Genomic DNA, 26,358 nt, shown 5'->3' on the forward strand with positions numbered 1-26,358 from the left:
ACCTGGATGATTGAGAATATCCATAGACATGAATGAAGAAGCTTCTTGGATGAGAAGCAAACATTTTCAAAGAAAAAAAGAAAGAAAGTCCAGTTGTCTTTTGGAAAAAGCACCTTTGGGACAATTATTATATTCACATTTTTCGGCTCAGGACCAACTTAAATATCCAGTAGAAATATTTCCTTACTCTTCCTTCTGTTTGGTAAAACATGTTAAAAAGTATAATTCACCAACTGGATTTACTAGTGTTGAACTCCAGAAAAAAAACAGTGCTCATAGACGCAGACAGTGCTCCAAGGTATTCAAGAACTGTAAACAAATTACTTGATGTTCAACAAAAATTCTGTTTCACTAAATTGATGGGAACACAATAACTCACAATATGTCAGATGTAAGTATGGCAGATAGAGCAATGGAGTATCAGGATTAGATAAGCTCACTTCCTGACACTGATGAACAGAATGTGTTGTTGTTGTTGTTGTTGTTGTTGTTGTTGTTGTTGTTACTGTTGTTGACTGTAAGTATCCAGCCTACTGTAACTCAGCCACAGCCTGTTTCAAATCTTCCACAATCAGGTCCACATCTTCTTTGCTTGTATTACGGCCCACGCTGAGGCGTATGGCATTCTGTGCAACATTATAAGGAATTCCACAGCTAAGCAGAACAGCAGAGGGCCTGAAAACAGAAACAATTAAAGCAAAATATAACCTTTAACAGTATTTTTACCATAGTGGTATGAGAAGCATATAAAGAAAGGAAACAAATTATGCAGAGCTTCTCTTGTCCAAAATATATTTATTTCTAAGATATTTTTGTTTCAATAGAAATTCAAGTATGGTCAGATTTGTATGCTGAGGTCTACAGAATTTAATAGAAATTAAACTACACCACGCAATTCAGCAATTCTGAAATTTCTTTGTTAATCAGATTAATGTTCAATAATAAATATATATGGATGACAAGCTAAACATTAAGGGCTTTTAAGTATGGAGAAAGTGGAATTGTTATTTATTGTTATCACTTTAAAACTGATAAAAAGTTATTATATACAACACATTGTTCTAATGACTTATGGAACCAACTGTAATGGAAGGTTGTGGATGTTATGTATGATTGTATGTTATTGCATAAGCTAATAACAAATTTAAACTTCAAATCCAGATCTTTATGTAGCCAAAACAGAACACATACACTTAAGAAGCCAGTATGAAAAGATTCAGAAGAATCATAATTGTATTTAAAAGAATGCTTTTTTAAAATTAACCATTTTAACTACAAGAACAGATAAATTTCAATTTGATTATATTTAGTGACTATGCTATAAACTGACTGGTGAAACAGAGAAAAACAAATCAATAATAAACCAGATTATGGATTCAAGTATCATGAATGGCAGCAAAGCTACTAGAACAGGGCTTCTCAACCAGTGGTACAGGTACCACCTGTGGTACATTGGCACCTGGCAGGTGATACACAACCATCCTAGAAAAGTGATAGCGGGGGAGGGAATGAGCTGAACCGGTAGCAGCACTGCACAAGCCTGAGTGAGAGATGGCTGGAGCTGCAGGGCTCTCAGGGCTCAGCGGAAGTGCCAGGATCAGCGCCAGGCTCCAGCTGGAGCTCGGTGCTGATCCTGGCGCTTCTGCTAAGCCCAGAAGAAGTGCCGATCAGCTGGAATGTTGCAGCATCTCCAGAGTCTTATGATTTACATTCAGATGCTTGGCAACTGATTCATATTTATGATGGTCACAGTGTCCCAGGATCATGTGAAGTGACCAAAACCTGCTGCAACTACCCAACAGACGGGGGGAATAAAAACCAAACACCCCCACTCCCACTGCCAATCCTCAACAGAAATGCTCACAACAATGAAAACCTCGGACAGGAGGAAGAGCGCAGCCGGGTGGGCAGGCAGGTGTTTTGCTCGGCTGTGGCTTGGGAGGCACTTTTTTCAGTGCCATTGTAACTTCGAACAGTCACTAAGAGAACTGTTGTAAGTTGAGGACTACCTGTACTTTATCACTTTTTTGGGGGGGTCATCAGGTTTTTCACACCTTGCTGGTGGCACTCAGGTGTTGCCATATCCTAAAAGTGATACAATGGGTAAAAAGGTTGAAAAGCCCTGTACTAGAATATGTGTCCTCAGTATTGTGTACTAGAATAAGTGTCCTCAGTATTTACATTCCAAAATGCCCATAGCAATTTTAACAAATATTCTATATATTTCAGAGTATAATTTTAAGTCTTTTGAAAAGAAAGATATAAATGCAAAGTACTTATTTTTATACTAATCTGTAGTACCTGAAATACTGTATACAGCACATAATATGGGAAGCAAGTTACTTTTTGATACTAGGCACATCATTTTACATTTCTCTGCCTAGTCAGAACAAAAGCATTTTATAATATCCTAATTCCTTGTACTCCATTAATTATGTAGACCATTACCTCCCAAAGAGAGGGCTATGGGGATTTGGGAAGATTTGTTTACAAAGCATATGCTCATCACTAGGAATAAACATATGTCAGCAAATTGATCAGTTTTCATAATGGCTTTGGTAGCTAAATCAAAATACTCTTAGCTTCTGAATAGCCAATTCTTCTCCTACTTCTGCAATATCAAGGCTGCATAATCTCTCTCTCTTCACACCTTACTCTTAAAGGCCCAGGAAAAATAATATATATAGTTTAAACTGGTATCAGATCCATGGAGGAAGCCAATTATGTAAATCATATAATATTTGTTCCTATTGCATAGATAGAATAATGGACTGTGAATGGTGCTTATTTCTTGGATAATATTATAAATCAGTGAGGAAGGGGGCAATTACAATGATGTAAGGGCTATAAATATTTATCATAATCCTTTTGTCATGTGCCATTACTAGCTCTTAAGAATATAGTGGTTAGAGTGGTTGACTATCTGCTATTTGAAAGCTTATACAGGAGGAAAAACAGATTTTCTCCAACTAACAAATACTGCACTTAATTGGATAAATGGCCTAGATCAGTGATGGCAAACCTTTTAGAGATCGGGTGCCCAAAAACTGGCCCCCGGCCCTGCCCCACCCCGCCCCACCCTGCCGGCCCGCAGGGCCACTCACCGCCTCCAGGGCCCACTGCAGATCACCCAGGCAGCCCAGCAGCCCCATGGCAGCCACACCCTCTGCCCGCGCCCCACATCAACTTTGGGGCATGAGGGCAGAGTCTTGTCTACGCTGCCTGGCTGTCATGTCCTTGGCTGAGCTGCTCCACGTGGGCCACGATCAGAGGCGACTCTCCTCCAGGGGGTTGCTGGGGAGGAGGGAGTCGCGGGCGGAGGCAAGGCTGGGGCAACGGCACATGTGCCCACAGTGAGGGCTCCGAGTGCCGCCTCTGGCTCCCGTGCCATAGGTTCGCCACCACTGGCCTAGATATAGAACACTTATTCCCATTCTCATGAACTAGTTTATTTCAAAATGTAACCTATAACTCATATATAACTTCTTAAATTCCTCATACCGTACAAAATTGACTACATATTTCCATAATACATGGAACACAATGAGCAACTTTTATATATTTTTACTATTGTTATATCCATGTACTATACGCTAAATAAACACTAGTTGTTAAGTAACATAGGTCAGTATCAATTAGTTAGCAGCACTAATATTGTTACCATGCATAGCTTGCTTGTTAAGACAACATAATGTGAGTTGGGTATGGAGTATGGTTGCTGTGGCTCATGAAATTCCAAAGGTATGGATAAAGTGGCACAAAACACTATCAATAGTGTCTTTCTTCACAGCAGTTATAACATTACCATCACCACTCACCATAATTCTTGGGTAATATGAAAGATTGAGAGCTGTGATGACTCTAAGTGGTTAATTCTTGTAAAATACACACACACACACACACACACACATACACACACACACAAACTTCTTTACATATGCCCTCCAATTGCAGGATATCTAGTTCCACAATACTGGCTACTTACTGGTCACCCTTTTCAGAGTGGCAGGCTGCCCCAACACTGGCTAGCAAAGTCCTACAACGTGAGAGCACCAGCCAACCTACAGAAAAAACAAGATATATATCTGCTCTCTTCTCATGAAGTACCTATGGATCTAAGTATAGAAGAAATACACAAAATTATATTTTGGTAGAATTGGCTTCTCATGAATTTTGACCAACCAGTGTTAGGATCACACATATAAAATTGCTACAACCAAATTTGAACATGGGAAATATATATTTCAAATCATGTTTCAGGGACAAAATAGCAGAATGCCTTCTAATTACAGAATTTATTTTAAAATTCAAGAAAAGGAATTTTAAAAATTTGTATCTTGCATCTGTAGTTGGCATTTTCATAATGAAATTACAGTGCAAATTTGACTAAGCACACAATAACATGCTGACAACATCCTGATTTGGTCTAAGGCAGAGACGTTAGTTTTAAAAGCAATTAATACTAAATTTTGTATTGATCACTAAAGACAAAATCCCATAAATCAATCATAGATTAGTTCTTAAAGAACTGTGCAAATATAGACATAGATGTTACCTTGTAGACCTGAGCCCAATATAGAAAAATTACAGGTGTTGCAAAGTCGTTTAGAGCCTTCCAGTCGACAGTTAAAATGGATATTTTGTCTTCCAAATATAATCTAGAATACGAAGTAATATTTTTTATAAAACATCAACTTATTAATACACACACACACCCCCTATCACAGATATTACTGAATTCAAGAAAAAATATAAGTATGTTATAATTTTAGATCTCTAAAGAAATAAAAATATTTATGGAGAGTATTGCCCCCTGGTAGTAGAACTTGTAGTATAGCACTCACAGGATTAACTATCACCTTGCACACAGGTGTGGGAAGATTATCTGAAAGGTCTTGTGTTGCTTGGCAAGTCAAAGTAGGGCATTTGTCACCATTCTCTTAGTAATAAATTCCAAGAAAGGCAATGCAAAGGGGCTTCAATGCTATTCCATTACAAAAAAATGGCAGTTCTGCAATATTCGTTGGGGTCAATCCAGACATGATACATGTATCTGTAGTCTGAACCAATGTGTTCCCCGTGTCATTTCTGTCCATTTGCTGTTTTCAGCATTCTTGCCCTTTGCCCTGCTTCCATTTAGATTGAAAGGCATCACTGCCCCATGACTGTGTTTAGTACAGGGTAATATAGCTTTCTGATGTCATCTCCTGCTCCCATATAAAGACTGCAGAACTATACAGAAAACAGGCGGATGACTGAAATTACTTCAAGCCTTTTTTCCAGATAATCCCGAATCTTCCTCATGTGAGCTTCATATAGCTCAGAGTTCTCATTCACCAATTCAGCTGCCTGCAAAAGAAGGTGAGAATATCAGGTTAAATATTAGAGCCAAATTCAAAAGGAATCATTCAGTTTCCTTGTTCACCTGACCATATGATGTTTATTATCGTTAGCCAGGGTAGACAAAAAGCCAATAAGGTAGACTCTCCTCCACGGAATTCCCCCAAATTTCCCAATAAAACCTTATACCTACAAAACAATCTTAAAGACAAAAAGTAATAGAAAATGTTGGTGTATTCTGCAGTTATGGCTGTACACACTTCAAAAATAATTGGGAGAAACCTGAAACTCTTTTTCAAGTCTCCAAAACCTACATTTTTTTTAAATCAATAACAGGTAGGTCCAAAACGTTTTTTTTTCTTTTTTGCAAATTATTGTCAAAATGTGCAAATCATATTTTGCAGTACCCACATTTAACAATCAGAGCCAATTCCTAGGAGGGAGGTATCGAAAGAAGGCAAATGACAAGAAGGCACTGGTTCCTTTGGACTCCACTCCCTGCCATTTGTTTATAGACCAACTTGATGTTTTACTTTTAGTCTGATAAGCTACTTGCGCAGTTGCAAAGACTGAAAACTTTAAGATGCTAAAAAAAATGGGTGAGATTGCTTTAAGCACTTGATTGCAACATCATTTACGGTATCCCACTATATGTTAAACTAACCTGAAAGTCTAAGTCTAGGTCTAGAACTCTGGGTCTCCATGCAAACACAGAATACATTATGAAGACTTGGCTCAAGAGTCTAGAAACTAAAGAATATTGCCATTGGCTAAGCCCAAGCAAAGAAATCTCAGAGAATCTGGACAGTTATCATACCTTCCTTCAGTTATATGTGTGCTGCATTTAAATCTATGACTTGCTGATATCTATTTCCTCTTTTTGTAAAAAATAAAGACACACTTATTCAATAAGACAGCTTTTATCCACATTGCATATTTGTATCATTTACCATTTTTTAAGCCTACCTTGCCAAGACCAGCAATCATTGGAGTATTCTCAGTCCTAAAAAAAAGTATGTTTTATTCATACACTTTAAGTTGCACAAATACAAGGTCTACAACTGTGTGAATTGTTTAACATATTACATACTTAGCATAACAACCATATTACAATATTTCACTAGTATTAATGTATGATGTAAATAAAATAAAAACTTCTAATGAAAATCAAGATACTACCTAGAAAACAGAAGATCCTCTTTTTCCAGCGTATTTGCATTTTTCTTCCAAATATTTCCTTTTGATACCTTTTCTTGCATACGCTTAAAACCTACATATTATTCACTATAGCACAGAAGTCCAAAATGTATGGCAGGGCGGGTGTCAGTGCTGCCTATGACTCCTCTTCCTCAGTTTCTCAGGCATCAGCCTCACCTCTACTCTTCGTAAGTGCCTATTCTCTACTGCTCTTCCAAATTCCTCTCCCTCCAGTTTCCCCTGTACTGTGCTCACTGCTGGCTCCATTATCTTTTCTACCTGCTGTTACTTCTATTTGCAGCTTCTTTTCTTTAACCTACCTGATTCCCACCTCTGTTTCCTACCTACCTAGATAACTCTCATCCTTTGTTCCTGTGATCTTTACTCATTCTCCTCAGTTGTATTTCTTTCACTGCTGTCTCAATTCAGTTCCCCTCAACCTTCTGCCATCTCAATTCATTTGATGCTCTTCTGCAATCCTTATCTTAGTGCATTTCCCTTCCTTTACATACTGTATTTTCTCTGCCTGTTTGCTACTCTCAGCATAGCCTGCTCTCTTCTGTACTATTTATCTTCTTCCCTCTTCTTATCTTACTTGCATTTCCTTTTTCTTTAATTTAAGACAAAATCAGACAATTGGAACTCAGAAGCAGAGCACTGAAATATATAGGGATCCATCTATTTAATTTCCCATACCTTTTGATTCAGAGATATAGAGAGAGGTGTTTTTGTGTTTGTACTGAAGAAACTATTAGCTACTTTATCAACTGGATTGAGAGAGAGATGGAGGGGGGAGAGAAAGATGAATGGATTTATGCAATAAAACTTTAATTTTTAATGATTACCATTTTTTAAACTGATTCTGTGCCATCACGTTGTTGCTGACTCTTGGTGACAATATAGACAGATCTTCTGCAAGACAATATATCCCCTTCAGGTCTTTCCATGGCATACACGGAACCTGGGCCCATCCAGTTTACTTCTGGTCTTTCCCTTTTTTTTTCTACCTTTCCTACATGCAATCTTTCTCAAGATAGTTAGGTCTTTGCATAATTTGTGTAAAATGTAATAATTTCAGCTAGGTTATTTTGCCTTGAGTGAGAACTATGGATTGATTTGTTCTAGGATTCATTTGATTTGAAAAATAGAGAAAGAAAGACAGGACAACTAGCCAAATCTTGCACCATTAAAATATAAATCTCAGAACACTATCAAAATGTCACCTCTGTAAAATTGCAGGCCACATAACAAGTGAGGTCTCTATCATCCAACCCTAAATTGATAATTACTTTACATGGTTTTTCATGTGATTTTTTTAAATAAAATACAAGCACATTGTTACTATTGCATTCTCCTATGCAGTATGAAATTATGCTTTTGGAGTGGCAATAAAGTGATCATCTGTCTCCAGTATTTATTTACATTATTACTGCCCCAAATAGGTGCCTACTTTCTTTAGCTGAGTAGTTGGGATGACCTTCATAGATATCTTGGATGATTCTGCTGAGAATATGTGTTCTCGGCATACATTGCTTCACTGACCTCTCCCAAAATCATCTGCTCTGCCACAACGTGGAAGCATAGCAGGGTACTTTTTATTTACTTGTACTTATTTAGTTTTACTTGCTAAATAAAAATAAATACAAATAAAATAAAATACTCCATTCCTGTTCATGATGGGTTTTGCCCTACTACCCTCTTTTAGATTATAATCCTGAACACGTCAGCAAGCATGCCTACATGCTCTTGAACCAAAGAAAGTTGTACATCCTCCTATAGTGTCATGATACATTTGGTTGGTCTCTAACAACTCAATAGGTATATTCAGTACTCCTGTTCACCATACCCTGGGCGAAAACTCCATTCCTGTCCGCCTCCAAACAGCATGGGGTGAAGAGGAGTGTTCATACCAAGTCCTCGAACATATAAGGCTCCAATACGTGGGGCGTAAAACTGTAATTATAAATCACAACAGTAAAAGCAATATATAAAAGCCAAAGGCAGATAAATTATAGTTAACAACGCAGATAAATGTTCCTGACAAGAACACTTATTGAACAGAGTAATGAGTGAAGAGACTTCTTCAGCAGGTAGTTGGCAGAGACATTTAAGCAAAGACAGCCATTGGCCAGAGAAGAAGAATGCATTGCAGATCCTCTATTAAGCAAGGATATTGGACTAGATGTCATGAAGGGTTTTTTTCCAACTTTATAATTTTGTCCTCCTGTAAGAATTAAGAGGAAAATGTAATAGGAGTAATGCAAAATGATAGAAGTTTTATGGAGTGGAAGAAAGCATGCTTAAGAAAACTTAAGCATGTCACACTGAAGAGTCCTAAAACTCAGTGGGGAAAAAAAGATGTTACTCAAAAATTATTCCTGAGGGCCATCTACTGGAGAATCCTTAAAGGACCAGCTAAGCTCTCTAAAGTACCATTAAAATTAAGGAATGATTCTATTCAGTCTCTGCTTGAATAATCCAATGTACAGGAGTCAAGCATCTTTCTGGATAATCTCAGCTTTATATAGTCATTTCCCTCAATGTTCCCATTACTTTCACTTCTTGATACTACAATTGGCTAGTATCAAGTTAAACACAACAGGTACTCTTGCACTTTCCTTTTTGAAAAAGAGACTTACCAAGAATTTCTTAGAGATTTCACACTTAACAGACTGGGCCTCCCTAAAGATGTGGCATAATTAAAGACTTTATTACTACTGCTTCGCTCCTTTATAGTCTGTGTACCAACATGCATAGTAAGATTATTTATAGCAGAGTTTACTGTACAGCTATCCAACAAAAGACTTTCAAACAGTACGTCACATGAAATCTGTAAGAGAATACAGTTTCCAGAAATGACAAACCAAATTAAAGGCACAGTGGCTTCCAATTTAGTAACTGAGAACTACTATTCTTGGGTATGAAATTCTCCAACGTTCAGAAGAGCTCACAACAAAGAGATAGTAGCCCAAACAAAGAAAAATATACCTTGTGTCCTACAATAGTGAGGTAATCTGCCCCCAAGTCCTGCACATCTACTTGCCCCTTTCCAATCATCTGAGCTGCATCTGTGTGTACTAAGATCCATGGCAGACCAGAGGCCTTTCTCTTATGGTTAATAACTTCAATCCGCTGACTGAGTTCTGAGATGGGCTGAGAGAAAAGTATCCTGTTAGGTGTCAGTAGATATAATTTTATCAAAAACACTACTTTCCCTCCCTATTAGTATTTAGTAATTCATTTTTGGAACTACTGAAATAGAAAAGATGGTGCACCAACTAATATGCTCTATCGTGCTGGATATAATTCTAGTCTCTCATAATTGAGGAATAGGCTACAACTGATAGGCTTATTGTTATACTGGTATTACCATATTTCTCCAGGCATAAAATCTATTGTTAACATTTGCCTGCCTCCATAATAAATTGGCATAACTGAATCTACCTAGTAACTTAATATTGATCTTGTCTACTTATTTAGCAAATTTTATAATAAAAACAAAGTCATAATATATTGCATACACTTCTACCAATTTAATAAACGAAAATCTAATAACCCATGCTGGCAAAAATAAAGTCATTGTAAAATATGGGACCAAGAACATTGGCATAAATAACAAAAAAATAAGAAATTTGAAGATATTAAATGTTAAGAGCAGCCACCCTGTTTTGACATATCTTTGGCATTAGTTCTGGAGTAATCTCAATTAATTAAAAATCTCAACCATTTTTCTTATATTTATGAGCTATAAATTTACAACTTACCATCACAACCCCAGTTTCATTATTTGCTAGCATTACAGAAACTAAACAAGTAGTTGGATGGATTGCTGCAACAACATCATCTACTTCCACTCGCCCAGTCACCTTTGATACTTGCACAAAAGTGGCTTCTACAAACCAGGATAAAAAGAAGAAAGTCATGCCGCAGTTCAATTTGTTGAAAAGCAGTTGCTATTTTTCTTACAATAGGTTTGAAGGATGCTCCAATGGATATCAGGTAAGTTCCAGCCAAAATGCTCAGAAAACAGAGACTGCAAAACGTAGCAGTCATGAGGAAACCTAAAAGGTTACAGGTTTAAAGGCAGAATTTAAGGGAAAAAAGGGAACTCTGCAGGAACTCAGCAGCAACTTGAAAGCAGGGTATAATTTATGTCCTTTATATTATAAAAGATTTTGAGTTAAGAAAACACTTATAATCAATTTTGTCAGGTGCAAGAAACCAGGAACCAAGATTGTTCAAATGAGTAGAAGTTTATTCCATGTTAGGTCTTTCAAGAATCTGAACTACTAATGGTCAAGGCAAATTTGCAGTAGATAAGAGTCAATGGAATTCAAGGAGGGCTGGACTTAGATCTCTTACGGGCAGGAAGGAACTCCAAACTGATGATGCCCTTGACACCATCACCACCTCCCGACTCAGCCTGGTCATCTCCTACAAATTCATCTCCATATAATTAAATAAAAAGGAGGGATAAAATTCTAATAATAATTTAATCTCATAATAATGATAACACCATATCATCATTTTTAAGGTAGCCAAGTCAAGAAATAGACCCCATAAAAATTACAGGAACTGTATCGTTATAGGATATAATAACAGAATCTTGAAAGCCTGACAGGAGTTTTCCTCTGACGTCTTTTATACCAAAGAGAATCAAAGCAGGTAATCTTGAGGCCAAGTTGTTTAACTTTTTTTTGCATTCCTTCTTCAAGTTTATAACCATTATCTTCTACATTTAATAGTCTAAGCTAGGATGTCTGAATGAAATGCTTGTATTTTGCCTCCAGAAAATAAGATGGTCTTGATGGAGATAACACAGGAACTATTGTTTAGCCAAAAAGATGTATTTTTTAAATCCAAAATAGCCAGATAACATTTGGAAGCATCTCACACAGAAACTGCCCCAATTCATCAAACTATAAGGAAAAGAGGTACAGCACAATCAGATTTGCAAGATTCCATGGATATTTTTTAAAAAACAAAGTATTTTTAACAGTTGCAGATGCATACTTGTTCTGAAAACTCATCTATCCATAAAGAAACAACAAAGGTAAAGAAACTCATAAGTTCATGTTCTACTAAATTTATATTTTGTGAATGGCCATGCGCACAATAACAGCCATTCTGTGAAACATCCTCACCTTCATTTCAAAAGTGCCATCAAAAATGTTGATGGTCCTAGCTACAAAATGTCAATTGCTCACCAGCTTTTTGTTCCTTCACCAGGTGCTCTACAGGGAGACGAACTGAATCATGTTCAATGCAAGATATAATAATATGTGGAAGTGTCCCTAAAGTCTTTTCTTCGTGGTTTTCTCTTGTTGCAACAATACTTTGTTTGCTGCTTTTCATAAAATCCTTCACTGCAGTATGAATCACTAAGTTATTTGCCTGGAGAAAAAGAAAGAAAGAAGCACAAATCAGATCAAAAAATCATTCTGTAGGATAGAGGTATATTTTTCTTTGAGCTAATTACGATTTTTTTGCAGATTTTTCTCATCCAAAATTTTATTTCCAGAAAATAAAAATAAATCTGACTAAGCTTAGTAATTAAAGGCATTTTTAAAAATAAAAGCCATATCAAAATAGTGTTAACAACATCAAATATCTTACTTCTGTCCCTCCAGAAGTGAAAATAATGTCCTGGAACCGTCCTCCCACCATTTTAGCCAGACTTTCACGAGCTTCATTTATGATCTTCTTTGCTCTTTGACCTGTGGAGGCAAGACATAAAAATGTATCATATAAGGTACAAAATCCTGGGGTTTTTGTTCCTCACACTAAAGGTATGTGCATTTTAATTATGGGCTTTTCTCCCAACTAAACATTGTACAGAGATGTCCTGGCAACACCACTTTTCAGTCCTGTACCCATGAAATTATCTTCATTTTATTTCCCAGTCCGCAAATGAGACTGGCTTAAGCCATCCTTTGTTCTACTAATGTTAAAATGGCATTTTCCTCCTTAAATAAACAACACTCAACACTAGCCACAAGGTGTGCTAAAATGCTACTTCTCTTCCCACTGTTTTGGGCAAAACATAAATTACAGCTCTGAAAGTTATCCAACCACTGTTGCCCCAAAACAGTATTAATGAGGCTAGGTTTTATAACATCCCAGTTATGGATACAAGATGTTAAGAACACTTAGCTAATTTTGTAAAGGCGGCTGCTTTGAACTGTAAATCTCAGGTGGGGCTGATGGTTTGACTAATTTTACACACTTTTTAAAATTTATTTTATTGCTTTTTAATAACACATAAAATCTGAATGTTTGCTGTTTAATTATATGTACGTACACATGCAACACTTCATGCTATCCTACCATCTTTTCCAATCAGTTTGCCCATGCATAATTTTTTAAACAATGAAAAAAATGCAGTGTTACATGTGTATGTAATTTAACAGCAAACATTCAGATATAAATGTTACTAGGGCTATCTCTATTTTCCATAGTTACTACTAGAAGTGACTGGAGGTTGTAATGATTAATTATTCAATGTTTTTTTAATAAATCTTTAACTGCTACTCCAATCACCCTTCAAGATTAGAACCCGCTTTACCACTAGACATGCTTATATCCCAAAAAGATGCTTTCACAAAACACTTCCATATAATCTTGATCAGACCTGCTTCATAAGAACTGCTAGGATTGCCCCATGCTTCATACATGGCTTCTTTAACTGTCTCAATCACTTCTGGTGCCAGAGGAGTGGTTGCATTGTAATCCATATAAATTTTCCTATAGGAAATAGAATGGAAAAATGGTTATCAACAGAAAGAGGAACTGCATAGATTAATATGGTCACCTTCACACAAGGTTGCAGTGCGTATTTTGGAAAATGCTTCTTTGACAAATCTTTTCCATTGCTACCCATTTTTCTAAGCAATGACCCTATTTCACCTCCAAATGCTACAAAATTATTTTTTAATAATACGTCCTCTGAAAAACTGTCATAAAATTGAGGAGGTGGACTGCCTTATGAAAGCCCTTTGATACATTCATTAATTTTGAAAGCATATTGTTTATAGTAATAGTAATAATAGTAATAGTAGTAGTAGTAGTAGTAGTAGTAGTAGTAGTAGTAGTAATAATAATAATGTTGCAAGGGACCTTGGAGTCCAACCCCCTGCTCAGGCAGGAAACCCTACACCATTTTGGACAAATGGCTGTCCAGTCTCTTCTTAAAAACTTCCAGTGTTGGAGCATTCATCGCTTCTGGAGGCAGGTAGTTCCACTGGTTAATTGTTCTAATTGTCAGGAAGTTTCTCCTTAGTTCTAGGTTGCTTCTCTCCTTGATTAGTTTCCATCCGTTGCTTCTTGTCCTGCCTTCGGGCGCTTTGGAGAATAGCTTGACTCTCTCTTCTTTGTGGCAGCCCCTGAGATATTGCTATCATGTCCCCTCGTCCTTCTCTTCATTAAACTAGACATATCCAATTCCAGCAACCATTCCTTATATGTTTTAGCGTCAGTCCCCTAATCCTCTTTGTTGCTCTTCTCTGTACTTTTTCTAGAGTCTCAACATCTTTTTTACATCGTGGTGACCAAAACTGGATGCGGTATTCCAAGTGTGGCCTTACCAAGGCATTGTAAAGTGGTATTAATACTAGACATTTGAAATTGGCTAATAATCTGGGTGATCTGAATATTCCAATCCAGGATAATGTTCTTGAAATGAGTTTTGCAATCCCATTCTATGCAAATTCAGTTTAAAATAAGCCCCACTGAGTTCAACAGATTTTATTGTAAAATAAATCATACATAAAACAGCAAGATCTTAGTACTTACATTAAAGGCAAAGACCATAAGTTAGTAACAAATAAGTTATATACCTGTTTGATGAGATATTATTTTTTCCATTATAGTTTAATTTCTCATTGGTCTCCGTTCTTTGTTCCACTAGTACTATCTTCAAGGTGGTCTCTTCCATTCTCAGTCAGCCTCCTTGTGAAACAATGACCTGCGCTGAAACAGAAACATGTATCATGTGTCTATCAAGATCACAATTTGTTTCTCTGCAATGTCCTGCCAGCTGCCCAGTTCAGGTACTTGAGAAGAAGGCTAAAAATCCTTAGAAATGCCTGTAAGTAGGCATGTTGGCTTCAGAAGAAAGATGCACAAAAGAATCCAGTGCAGGTAGACAGAATGAAGGGCTATCTTATATGTTTGGCAGTAATTGGTTCTAGGTGACAAGTGAGTGGCAAGGAATGGAGCAGAGAGCCTGAACCCAGAGGATCCATGGTCAGGGAAAGGAATCAAGGAGATTCTGAATTTGGTTGCCATTATCTTTTTATAACTTTGCTGTCAGAAAGGCAATAAGATTTCAAAATAGTTGTGCCCCCAGGATCCTAGGTTAAATTGACCACTAGGTGCCACCACATGACTGATTTCATCATTATTGGCACAGCTCAGACATAGGTAGCCAGATGTTAATTTAAGAATTTCAAAACTTCTCCCATGAATTGCACTCACTGACCTTCATACTGCCAGCCCGTGGGCCAGTTTCATTATACCAGAGCCGCGCCCACCCCACTGCCGGCAATGGCAAAAAAGCTCCGATATGTTGTGTGACATCACATGACGTCGCAAGTTTGACATGTCTGATATAGTGCATTAGTTTATCTAGGTCCTGGAGCTTAACATTTTCAGGAAGAAATATACAGAAGCTGGATATATGCAAAATATAAAAGATGGATATATACAATCCATCTTCCCTTATGACCTCAGACTAGAGAGTGAAATGTGAAATCCTTGACATACTGTTCTCAGGGAGGGCTACAAAGAACTATTATATGACAAAATAGAGCCAATATTGGGTTAAGTGAATCAACAGTGAATCATCTGTATAAACAGTTGAAAGATGAGATGGCCTCTGAGATTGCAACAGTGAAAAGAATCCGTTATATTAGCAAGTTATATTAGCACATTAGTTCAAGCAGAAGCAGATTTTTTTTTTTAGGTTTTTAACTAGGTATTAATTTGTATACACAGGTTATTTAAAAAATCCCTTTGAATCCAGCAATCTTTTTCTGTCAGTGGTAAAACAAACATTTTACGGATACAAGTAAGGTATAAGATTAAGTAAGGGTCTCTTCTGTAATATCTCAAGCTCTATCGCTCTGATTTAGGAGTAGCAGAGTTATAACAATAAGAAACCAATAATTGCTTCATCCTCTCTCTTTTAAAGACATTTAATTTGTAGCCATTGACAAAGCTTATGAAAGTAAACTCCATTTTTTAGCCTAGTTTAAGACATGGGAAACTCGTGACTCTCTACATATAATTAAATTATAACTCCCAGCATCCTTCAACACTGGTCATTCTATTGAAAGCTACAATTCAACAATAACCGTACTGAAATAGGGAACCTATGTAACATTTTAGTTTTGCAGGAAAGGAACTTGTATTGTCTTACTAAAATCAGCTGACATTATTAGTGCAGCATTGAATAAGACTAAACAATGAAATCTTGTATAATATACAGAGCACTTAATTCTCATATACTTTAGTATTGGCAGCAACTTTATATACTATCTTTCCCAATATGCTCATCCAAATCTGTCCAGTTTTCAACTTTTCCATCTTCACTCCTTTCTAACTGCTATCACTCAGCAGTTGCTTCTTAAGAGCATCACCGATTTATCAAAAATAACTTTGAAAATGGTTGCTTCCTAAATAGCTGAGTGGGATGTAACATGAATCTTTCAATAAACAAGCATCCAAAAATACACCTATTAATGTCTATTTCAAAGTTTAGTGCCTGCAGATATGCCGATCTTCAATTTCCTTAATAGCCAAATATAAAGAAATGGGTAAATTAGGAAAGAGTTGGATTACAACAGTAAAAACTTTCATTAGTCAAAACTAAATTAGCTGATTAAATATTTGACACAACATTCCAGTTCCAGTATTCTGTTGTAATTCAGTTTAAGTATCTTTAATTAAAATAATTTAATGTTTTCTTTATCTCCATCTTCTTTCTGTTTTTAAACTACAAGTCCTCTAGGACACGGCTTTTCAACCTTTTCACCCATTGTACCACTTTTAGGATATGGCAATATCCGAGTACCACCAGTCGCCTAGCAAGGGGTCAAAAACTTGATGACCAAAAAAAAAAAGGGAAAAAAGTGATAAAGTACAGGTAGACCTCGACTTACAACAGTTTGCTTAGTGACTGTTTGAAGTTACAATGGCACTGAAAAAAGTGCCCCCCAAGCCACAGCCAAGCAAAACACCTGCCTGCCCGCCCGGCGACGCTCTTCCTCCTGTCCGAGGTTTTCATTGTTGTGAGCATTTCTGTTGAGGATTGGCAGTGGGGGTGAGGTGGGTGTTTGGTTTTTATTCCCGTCTGCTGGGTGGTTGCAGCAGGTTTTGGTCATTTCACATGACCCTGGGACACTGTGACCATCATAAATATGAATCAGTTGCTAAGCATCTGAATGTAAATCACAAGACCCTGGAGATGCTGCAACATTCCAGCTGATTGGTGCTACTTCTGGGCTCAGCAGAAGCGCCGGGATCAGTGCTGAGCTCCAGCTGGAGCCTGGCGCTTCTGCTGAGCCCTGACAGCCGTGCAGCTCCAGCCATCTCTTGCTCAGGCTTGTGCGGTGCTGCCACCAGTTCAGCTCATTCCCCTCCCCCGCTACCACTTTTCTAGGATGGTCGCGTACCAACTGCCAGATGCCAATGTACCACAGGTGATACCCGTACCGCTGGTTGAAAAGCCCTGCTCTAGGAGAAAGCTCATACTTTCGGTAGCGCATCACTGTGTACAATATCCTGCAAAGAAAAACGGAGAGGCCATCAATCACACAACCAAGGGAGCTTCTCACCCAGGTTAAATATCAAAGACTTCAACTAAGTGAGACAATTGTTACACAAACTTCATGACGTAACCCTTGGTTACTGAGGAAAATACTCTAAACCAGGAGTCTTCAAACTTGGCCCTTTTATGACTTATGGACTTCAACTTCCAGAATTCCTCAGCTAGCTTGTTGAAGTCCACAAGTCATAAAAGGAACAAGTTTGACGACCTCTGCTCTAAACACAAACCAGTCCACGCCCTCCTACTCAGCCCTAAGCCTAAGTGATTGACTGCGATTCCAGTCATTGAAAAATTAAGCCCACACGCAGCAAGAGAAGCTCTAAGCTTCTCTGGAAAAAGTGCAAAGAAGAGCAACTAAGATGATTAAAGGCCTGGAGACTAAAACATGTGAAGAACGGTTGCAGGATTTGGGAATGGCCAGTCTACAGAAAAGAAGGACTAGGGGGGGACATGGTAACAGTATACTAGTATTTGAGGGGCTGCCACAAAGAGGAGGAGGTCAATTTATTTTCCAATGCACCAGAAGGCAAGACAAGAAACAATGGATGGAAACTAATCAAGGAGAGAAGCAACCTGGAATTAAGGAGACCTTCGTAACAGTGAAGGCAATTAACCAGTGGAACAGCTTGTCTTCAGACATCGTGGGCTCCATCATTGGAGATTTTTAAGACGAGACTGGACAGTCACAGATGATATAGGCCTATATTATAGGGTCTCCTGCTTTGGCAGGAGGCTGGACTAGGAGAACTGCAAGATCCTTCCAGCTAGATTCTGATTCTAAGCACTGACATATAGTAGAAAGAACGTCAGGCGCTTACTCTAGTTCCGCCCTCGTTGGCAAGGTGATGGTGCTCCCAGAGAAGAGCTGATTGGCCAATATTCGAATCTAGTCTTCGATTAACGGCAATTATGCAGGTTCCCTTTGGAGGACCAATCCATTCCCCACCGAAAGCCAATTGGCTAAGAGCCTCCCTGTTTTTGTGAGTCGGCCAATTCTTTCGTCGATAAGGACGGTGCCATCTAATTTTAAATAACCTACTCCCCTCCCCCACGCGATCCTCCTTTTTAACTGTGATGTCGTTTGTTAACGCCCCTTACTAGATGTTTTTTTTTTTTTTTAACTGTGCTGTTATTCAGTCGGTTCTTTTTCCCGCTAGGAAAAAAACGTGGGCCTGTCAGTTTCCAAAACTCGATAGGCCCTCACCCACGCTTCGTCTCCGCTGACTAGTCAAAACGAAACGCAAGCTAGCTGTCGATTCCTGGTAGGTTAATACTGTTTCATCAGCCGCTCGTAAAAGCCTGTTTGAACCATAGAGACGGCGAGATGGAAGGAATTCCCACGAAAGAGCTGTAATGCCCTTTTTCAAGATGGCAGAGTGGGTTCGCTTTCCCTTTTTACTGCTTTGAGGTCTCGCGGGGTTTCACTAAAAGGATGGTGCACGGCGCGTGGGCCTGTAAGTGACGCCTTACCGTTTTTTTGCCGTTCTGGTAATCTGAAACGGGAAGGGAGGGATGAAGAGAAAGGCGGAGTTGAAGTTCACCGGCCTGGGTTCCGCTGCGGCTGGCCTACCGGGGAAGAAAGAGCCTGGGCTTCAGATGGCCTGCTGTACGCAAGTGGGCAGAGACTTGACGAGGCCAAGAGGGAGGAGGCCGCTCCACCCCCTTTCCTTATGGGTCCTGTGGCCCTTTGCTTTTTCTACGTAGCATCCTCGTTTGGGAAAAGCCAAGTGAAATGAAATAGCGACAGGGATCTGCCAAATGGAGAGAAGCTTCTCCTTCTCCCTTTGCAAGGACAGCGCTCAGTCACTGACACCCCAGCGAGCAATAAAGAGCATATAGGTATTCTGGAGTTTGCTGACAGTAGGGTAGATTTAGGTGGCTGGTGGGTTCGTCTGACCTGTTTTGGAAAGGTTCTAGGAGAACAGAATCGGGCGGTATAAAATTTGAATTAATAATTGTTGTTATTTATGTGTTGCAGCGAAAACACTAATTGTTAAGTGGTGCCCAAATACTAATGTGTTTATTCTATTCATCCATTACAGTTCTTCCACCCTTCTGTTGTCTTATGTTTTCTTTGGCCACCTGCTCTGCAGACCTGCAACTTAAAAAAAAAAAAATGCAGGCTGCTGGAAATTATGCATCTATAATCTAATTACACAATTTAAAGTTTGTATTTTGAAGGCTTCTTCCATTATTGCATAGAAATCAAGCATTGTATATGGGGGTGCCGATTACTCTTCACTGTGTTTCTATTCTACAATGCTTTTTTCTTCATATCTATGAAAAAATGCATTCTGTTTGGGCAGCATTTCTTTGCACATGTTTAGGAGAAATTAAAGTATGCAGGATTAATATTTAAGAATGTATACAGTACTCCTGGAAATACAAGTTTAGTTTAAATAAGCTTTGCAGCTAAGTCAATTTTTTCATAGACTACAGTTTTTGAAAAGATGCAGAGAATTTCCATTGTGTATAATAAAGACCATAAATAGTTAAAAGTTGATAGTGCAGAGCAGATTTAATGTAGTTGTGATTAATAACTTGTTATATTCAGCTGCAAATGGCTCCAAAAATATCTTTGAGAAGAAATGGCTCCAAAAAAATACCTTTGAGAAGATTGTTACTTGGGAGTATTGCAATTTCCACCAGTGGAAAATATACATTTATTCATTTAATACATATATTTCCACATTCCAAAGGCTTGTGTGATATCATAATAGAAAAACAGACTAATTGAGAAATAATGGTCAAAACTATTAACTTTAATAAATTATAACCAGAAATATTAAGTATATCCACTAGAAATCTTAAACGTTTCTCTGAATAGGTCAACTTTTAAGGAATTTATAAAGGATAAGAATAATGGAACCACTGAGATTTTTGGTAGGATGGCATTCCACGTGAGGTTTCAATTGCTGAGAAATAAGATGTTCTTATTTTTCCCTAGATCTTATATGGAGAAGGGACCTTCAGCAATCCAAATAAAGGTCGGTGTCCTGAATAGATAGAAGCTATTTCAAGCAGATGATCCTGAATTATTTTAATTTATATAGGCATCCAGTTGTCATGTGAATCAGGGCATTGTACACAACTGCAGAATATTACAATATAATTATATACAGAGACAACTTCATTGAATCAAAAATAATTTAAAAATAGTTAAGGTGGTAATAAAAAATGCTGGCCAATTCCTCTGGGAAAAGTGAAGTCTTAAGAGCCTTTCAAAAACAAGGCAGGGGCAAGACCATCTAAATCTCAGCAGGCATGAAGGCAGAAAAGACATGCCTCCTAAATCCTACCAGATGACACAACTTACATGATAGGTGCATGCCTATTTTTTCAGATCTTATTGGATGCTAAGCTGAAGTTGGGTTTTAATTCATTTTGAATTTACCTGATGTTCAAAATTGAGCCCAGTATTATGTATGAAAAGTAGCTTTCACCTGCAAACAAGTAAGCTATTACACTTTGGTCCAGCTGTAGCTTCAAAGTAGTTTTAAAAGGTAGCTCCTGTAGAACAGGGGTCCCCAACCTGTGGGCTGCAGCCTGGTAGTGGGCTGTGGGCCATGGGCCACGGGACAGGCTAGCCACCCCGCTGCTGCAGGGTGTGAAAATGGGCTGCCACCATGCTGTGGGGCACAAAAATGGGTGCCGCTGTGGGGTATGGAAATGGCGCTGTGTTGTGCAAGAACGGGGCAGGGCTAGTGAGTATCACGGCACTAGCCCCGCCCTGTTTACATCGTGCATGTGCTCGCGGCCACGTGCACGTACACACGGGTGTAAAATGCTTCCCCCTCCCTTTTCCTCTGGTTCGCCAACTGAGAAAGTTTGGTGACCTGTAGAACATAATGCAGTTTAATCAGGAGATGGCAGTGACATGGCTTTGTTACTTTTATTTGTCTTTTAGGTTATATCACTGAGAATTGTAACAGTGAGATGGGCAGTATGTAAATTTAATAAAATATGCTTTATTGCATAAATATTGTTTTAAAATCTGTATTGTTTGGGGAAATATTAGTTACCTCTGTCAATGTTTTATTCACTTTAATGAGACAGTTTCATTTCCAGATAGGAGCATATTTATTTTAAAAGTTAATAGTTACATTCAGTCCCATTTGAAGTTATAATGGTGTTAAAAACCCATTGAAAAAAATAACTTTACAGTCAGTTTATGATCTTCGCAGCATCCCTCAGTCATGTGATCAACATTCCAGACAGTACATATCCTGTGTGGGTGTTTATTTTTCCCCTTGCAAAGTAGAGAGAAAAGGATTGCAAAAGAGTTAGCTGTTTATTCTTCTACACATCAAAGGCAATGCAATTATGCTGGCTGCAGGAAAGGGTCAATCAAAAGAGAGCCTTTTTTCTACCCCACTCCTCTCCCCTTTAGCAGAGTGGAGAAGTCAGTCTTAGGCTGCCAGTGTGATTGCATTGCTTTTGACAGTCAGCAGGCATTTAAGCATTCCAAAGGGTGGGGGAATGGTAAGGAGGCAAACAAAAGCTAAAGGTGTGAAACTGAGTAGTCTTGTCTCTTCTAGCTGGACAGCACAGTCATATAGTGTGTGATTTCCCATTTGATTATTGTTTTGCTTAGTGGTGGAGTTGCCAATCCATGTTACAATAGTTAAGGGAGAAAAACTTGTATAACATTTTTAAAGTTTTTGAATTAAAATTCTCATTTTCATTGGTGGTGCTATTTCAGCTAACATCTCTCTTCTTTTTCAGCTTTTGATATAGAGTGACTTTAAACAGGAATTATGGCAGCTTTGGATAAAATAAAAGCAAAAAAGACTCTGGGAACTGTTGATTATGTGGAGTCATCTGAGTTTGCACAAGGAATTCTGCCTACAAAGAAGGATGTCATTCAAAACATGTTGTATTTGTTGCATCCAAAAAGGGCTGGTCAAGCACAACGATCCAAAGAAGATGCTGCCCAGTTGCTTGCTGAACTTTTGCAGGAACATTGGTTGTTTTGCAATCTATATACCATAGCAACACAGAGCATAAAGAAGCATATTCTGAATGTATATGAAGAATTCTCAAAGTTATACCAATCCAGAAAACGAAGAAAAAATGAACTGTTTATTCAGAAAGCAGATGATTTCAATAGGAGTTCAGAACAGCTTTTTGATATATTTTGTACAGACACTGTTACACGAGAGAAATTGGAGCAGTACAGTGGTGTTAAGATGACAGATACTGAATGGAAATTCCTTGAAGATCAGAGGAATGAAAGAAAAATGTACTTTGAGGACTTCATGGACAAAAAACAAATGGAAACAATAGAAAGACGAAGAAAGGTTGAATCATTAGAGCATTTTAGGAAAATTGCAGAGGAAGAGAAAGAAGTTCGTAAGCGTAAAGAAATGACTTCAAACAGGGATGAACACCCAGTTGAAGATGTTAATAAGAATAAAGATGACTCCTGTCTTGAATACAACAAAGGAATTGGAGGGTTTTCAGATAAAGCAAAAAGAAAGCGTCTGTCTTCTTGTTGGGTAACTGGGACTGCAACTTCAACCACTTACAATGAATCGGTTCCTTCTGAAAATCAGCATCTACGTATGAATATCAGAAAAGTCAGACCAGGATTCTATGAGACTTTTGACAAATACAAGAACTGCTAGTTTGGTATCTAAACTCTCTGGAGGAGAGAATTAACTTAGATCTTAAAGTACCCAGATTATTTGGGAGTTGGTGTAGATAATTATGTTGGGCTCCCTTATTGTGCAACAACAGCACCAAAAGGATTGGTAGAAATAATCCATGGAAAAGATTAAGATGATAGTCATTTAGTTTTATAGCAATATATTCACAAAGAGAAAGTGTTAGTTATGAAAAAACTATATCATTAGCAAAAGAAGTCTGAAGTTCCAATGCTTATAAGCTTAAAAAAATAAAGTAGACGTGAACAGGTTACATTCCATGAGAATAATGTATGTATTTCAACAACTGCATAGGAAGATAATTCTTTATCCGTTATGTACAGCATTTAAATCAAACTAAAAACCTTTTGCTAAAAACATAATATGGAGGTCTGAGAAAGAAAAAAGTGAAGAGTAAATTAAATAATGTGTTCTATTCCAGCTCTGCATCTTTGGAGATTGGAAGATCATATCCAATTTATTAACATAAGTAACTAAACATGGCTATTGAAAGGAACAGAATTCATAGTCTGTGTAACATTGGAATATTGAGGATCACAATAAACTGCAAACTCAAACCATGACAACTAAAATTGTGTCCCTTAAGAAAAATAATAATTGGTCCCAGTGATTCATAAAGTGCTGTTACTTTCTAGAGGAAAAAGAAAACAAATACTTATCTGACCCTAAGAGACATAGTATATATAACTTGCAGTTAATACACTGAGATTCAAATGGTTTTAGGTAATTGCACAAAAAGTAATTGGTTGCTTATTTGACCTAGTAGATAAGTAGTTGCTAAGAGACCCTACACTTTGGCAAACCAATTCTTGTAGATAATTTGATAGCTTGTTGAAAGAAAACAGGAATTTTAAACAATGGCTTTAGATATTGGTGTACTGGTGATAGCTATCATTTTTCTGAATTCTTGGCAATTAAATAACTTGGTTGTAATTATGTCAAAAAATAAAATCTGTAGTTAAAAGTAAGACGTGAAGATGTATACACACAATATGACAAAATAAGGTGAACTTGCCTAAAAGTTAAAGAAAAAAGTCTCACACTGATAATTTTGACTGTAAACTGTGATGTTTGCAACAACAGAAATATCTATATACTTAATCATACTAACTGACTTTGTATTTAAGTTGTTGATTCTTTAAAGTTTTAAAACTTAAAATAGTTTCAAATCTTTACCTTATAATACTAGAGTAGTCCCATGGCAAGATAGACAGCAAATGAATTCAATAATATTTTAATAATAATTCTGCATAAATTAGGTAGATTCATTGCACGAGCTGTGGTGGCACAGTGGTTAGAATGCAGTATTGCAGGCTAACTCTGCCTGCAGCCAGGATTCAAACCTGACTGGCTCAAGGTTGACTCAGCCTTCCATCCTTCCGAGGTCAGTAAAATGAGGACCCAGGTTGTTGGGGGCAATAGGCTGACATTTGCAAACTGTTCAGAGAGTTGTGTAAAGCACTATGAGTGATGCATAAGTCTAAGTGCTATTGCTATTACATATTTTTGCTTCATTTCACACATCTGAAAGCTTTTTTCTGTATTTTTAGCCTAGGGTTTTCCATTTACTCCTTTATAACAACATGACTACTAAAATAAACAGTACACACAGGAATATATGATTTAAAAAATCCAAAATGGTTTTAATTATGTAATTGTTTTGTAAAGAAAGTATCAATTTGAATACTAAAATAGCAACTAATAAGAGCACTGTCAGAATCAAGCATATTGGTTAACTGTGTGCCCCTGAGGAGTCTCCAAATAAGGTGCTGTATGTTGACAAAACTACTATTACAATTGTTCTTTAGATACTGGAATTCAGAGGCATAAACATCCTGAAAAATGGTAGTGGAAAACCACCTGCTTAGAAAACTATGTAGTCCTCAGGAATGAAGCTTTACTCTAAATTCTGGTATTTGGAGCCATATAACTTCTTATTCATATTCTGATACTCCAAGAATGTTTTGAATCTTCCTTTAAAATCATCTAAAAAGTGACTTGTTTTGTAAAAATGAATTTATATGATCAAGTTAAGTGGTGTATTATGTGGAATAACTTCTTGAATTTCCCGCCATTCACCTTCACCTGATCTCAGATTCTGGTGTTATGAAGAAGAAAACAGAAAATTAGACTTAGTTGAGAAGCTTAGTAAATGGGGGAAATGAGTCATGGGTCTTACTTTTTCTTTGAAAGTCCTAAAGATTAAGGAATATACAAAATAAATCACTTGAGATGTTTTTATATAGGATATAGTATACAAATTTTAGAATAATGGAAACTGAGAATGAAATCTTGAGAATGGGAAATGTATACCTCCTAGTTTAATTCCTTTATACATGCCTTTTACAGCTAAAGAAAGATGATGCAGTATGTTAACTTTGTATTAAGCTTACTTGAGCAGTACCGTGATCAGCTACAGAATAATTAGTTGCATGACCAAGACAGTTATTCATACAAATGTAAGAAGGCTCTGAATTAAGAGTTTTAATTGTTTTATAAACTGAAGTTTTTTTTCTGGCCAAGAATAAAATTGCTTAAAAGCAGCATTCTGAATATTTGCTGTGCTTTTCATCAATATATTAAAGCTTTGTTGTCTTTATGAATATTAAGAGCATCAGCATCTCCCTGACCTAACTTTAATTAGAAGATGCTTCTGTTCCATTTGTCAATTTGTTGAAGTTGAAACTGGAGATTGAGCACAATTTTATTTTCTCTCAAACCTTTGCGGTTTTTCCTTTTCTTTTGATTTCTAACTTGCAAATCTGTTTCTAATGCTGATTCTGTCACGTGAATAAACATCTCTGATTGCTGCTGTTTCCTGTTTTAGGTCTGATATAGAAAGCATTCACCATGCACCCTGGAAGAAGAGAATAAATGCTTATGATATAACAGTCTCTATAATCTACTGTTGCATTGCAGAATAATAATTGATGTCTGACACTCACTGAAACGGTGATTGGGAACCAATCCAACCTTGGAGGATACCCTAACCATAATGTTGAGTCAACTACTTAGAAGGCCTGCCTCTTAATCCTACTTCTTTGTCATTATATGGGAATAGAATCAGAAATTTGATGCTTGGCTTGAATGAACAGAATCTTTGTTGACAAGGCATTTTCTAATGTATCACACACGGTCATATCAATTAAGTTAAAATACATGCAAATTCCCAGTCAGAATTTGCTAACCAATTGGGATTGCAAATATTAATAAGCTCTGATAGCAAATTCACATGGATTCCCCGCAGCTGAATCATTCAGAATCTGCAGCTGACACAAAATAAGTCCAGCTTTTGGGAACAGGAACTCTTGTATTTGTCCAAAGTAT

At 37.4% G+C, this 26,358-nt stretch overlaps 2 protein-coding genes across 13 annotated transcripts; one reads left to right on the plus strand and one right to left on the minus strand.

Annotated features, from left to right (window-relative positions):
• On the minus strand, positions 1 to 18,972 carry SCLY (selenocysteine lyase). Of its 7 annotated transcripts, none has more exons than XM_039347084.1 (13): positions 18,836 to 18,972; positions 14,373 to 14,500; positions 13,169 to 13,281; positions 12,154 to 12,254; positions 11,745 to 11,931; positions 10,302 to 10,429; positions 9,526 to 9,690; positions 8,384 to 8,490; positions 6,307 to 6,343; positions 5,266 to 5,349; positions 4,556 to 4,658; positions 3,986 to 4,061; positions 1 to 675 (listed from the first exon to the last, which is right to left on the minus strand). In XM_039347084.1, exons 2-13 carry the CDS (start codon positions 14,468 to 14,470, stop codon positions 531 to 533), a joined length of 1,344 nt encoding a protein of 447 aa, XP_039203018.1. In that variant the 5' UTR covers positions 14,471 to 14,500; positions 18,836 to 18,972; the 3' UTR covers positions 1 to 530. The 7 variants fall into 7 exon arrangements, with proteins under 7 accessions (XP_039203018.1, XP_039203017.1, XP_039203021.1 ...); XM_039347083.1 differs by having other exon boundaries at positions 14,373 to 14,505; XM_039347087.1 differs by lacking the exon at positions 18,836 to 18,972 and adding an exon at positions 18,570 to 18,686.
• LOC120309649 lies at positions 18,492 to 25,845 on the plus strand. Of its 6 annotated transcripts, none has more exons than XM_039347092.1 (3): positions 18,492 to 18,627; positions 20,313 to 20,352; positions 22,091 to 25,845. In XM_039347092.1, the coding sequence occupies exon 3, from the start codon at positions 22,123 to 22,125 to the stop codon at positions 22,990 to 22,992; it is 870 nt and encodes a 289-aa protein (XP_039203026.1). In that variant the 5' UTR covers positions 18,492 to 18,627; positions 20,313 to 20,352; positions 22,091 to 22,122; the 3' UTR covers positions 22,993 to 25,845. The 6 variants fall into 6 exon arrangements, with proteins under 6 accessions (XP_039203026.1, XP_039203029.1, XP_039203024.1 ...); XM_039347090.1 differs by lacking the exon at positions 18,492 to 18,627 and adding an exon at positions 18,683 to 18,819; XM_039347091.1 differs by lacking the exon at positions 18,492 to 18,627 and adding an exon at positions 19,065 to 19,204.
• The last annotated feature ends 513 nt before the right edge of the window (positions 25,846 to 26,358 follow it).

Source organism: Crotalus tigris, unplaced genomic scaffold (assembly GCF_016545835.1).
Source record: "Crotalus tigris isolate CLP2741 ecotype Arizona unplaced genomic scaffold, ASM1654583v1 scf7180000018053.2689490, whole genome shotgun sequence".
In the NCBI taxonomy this organism is placed as follows: Eukaryota; Metazoa; Chordata; class Lepidosauria; order Squamata; family Viperidae; genus Crotalus; species Crotalus tigris.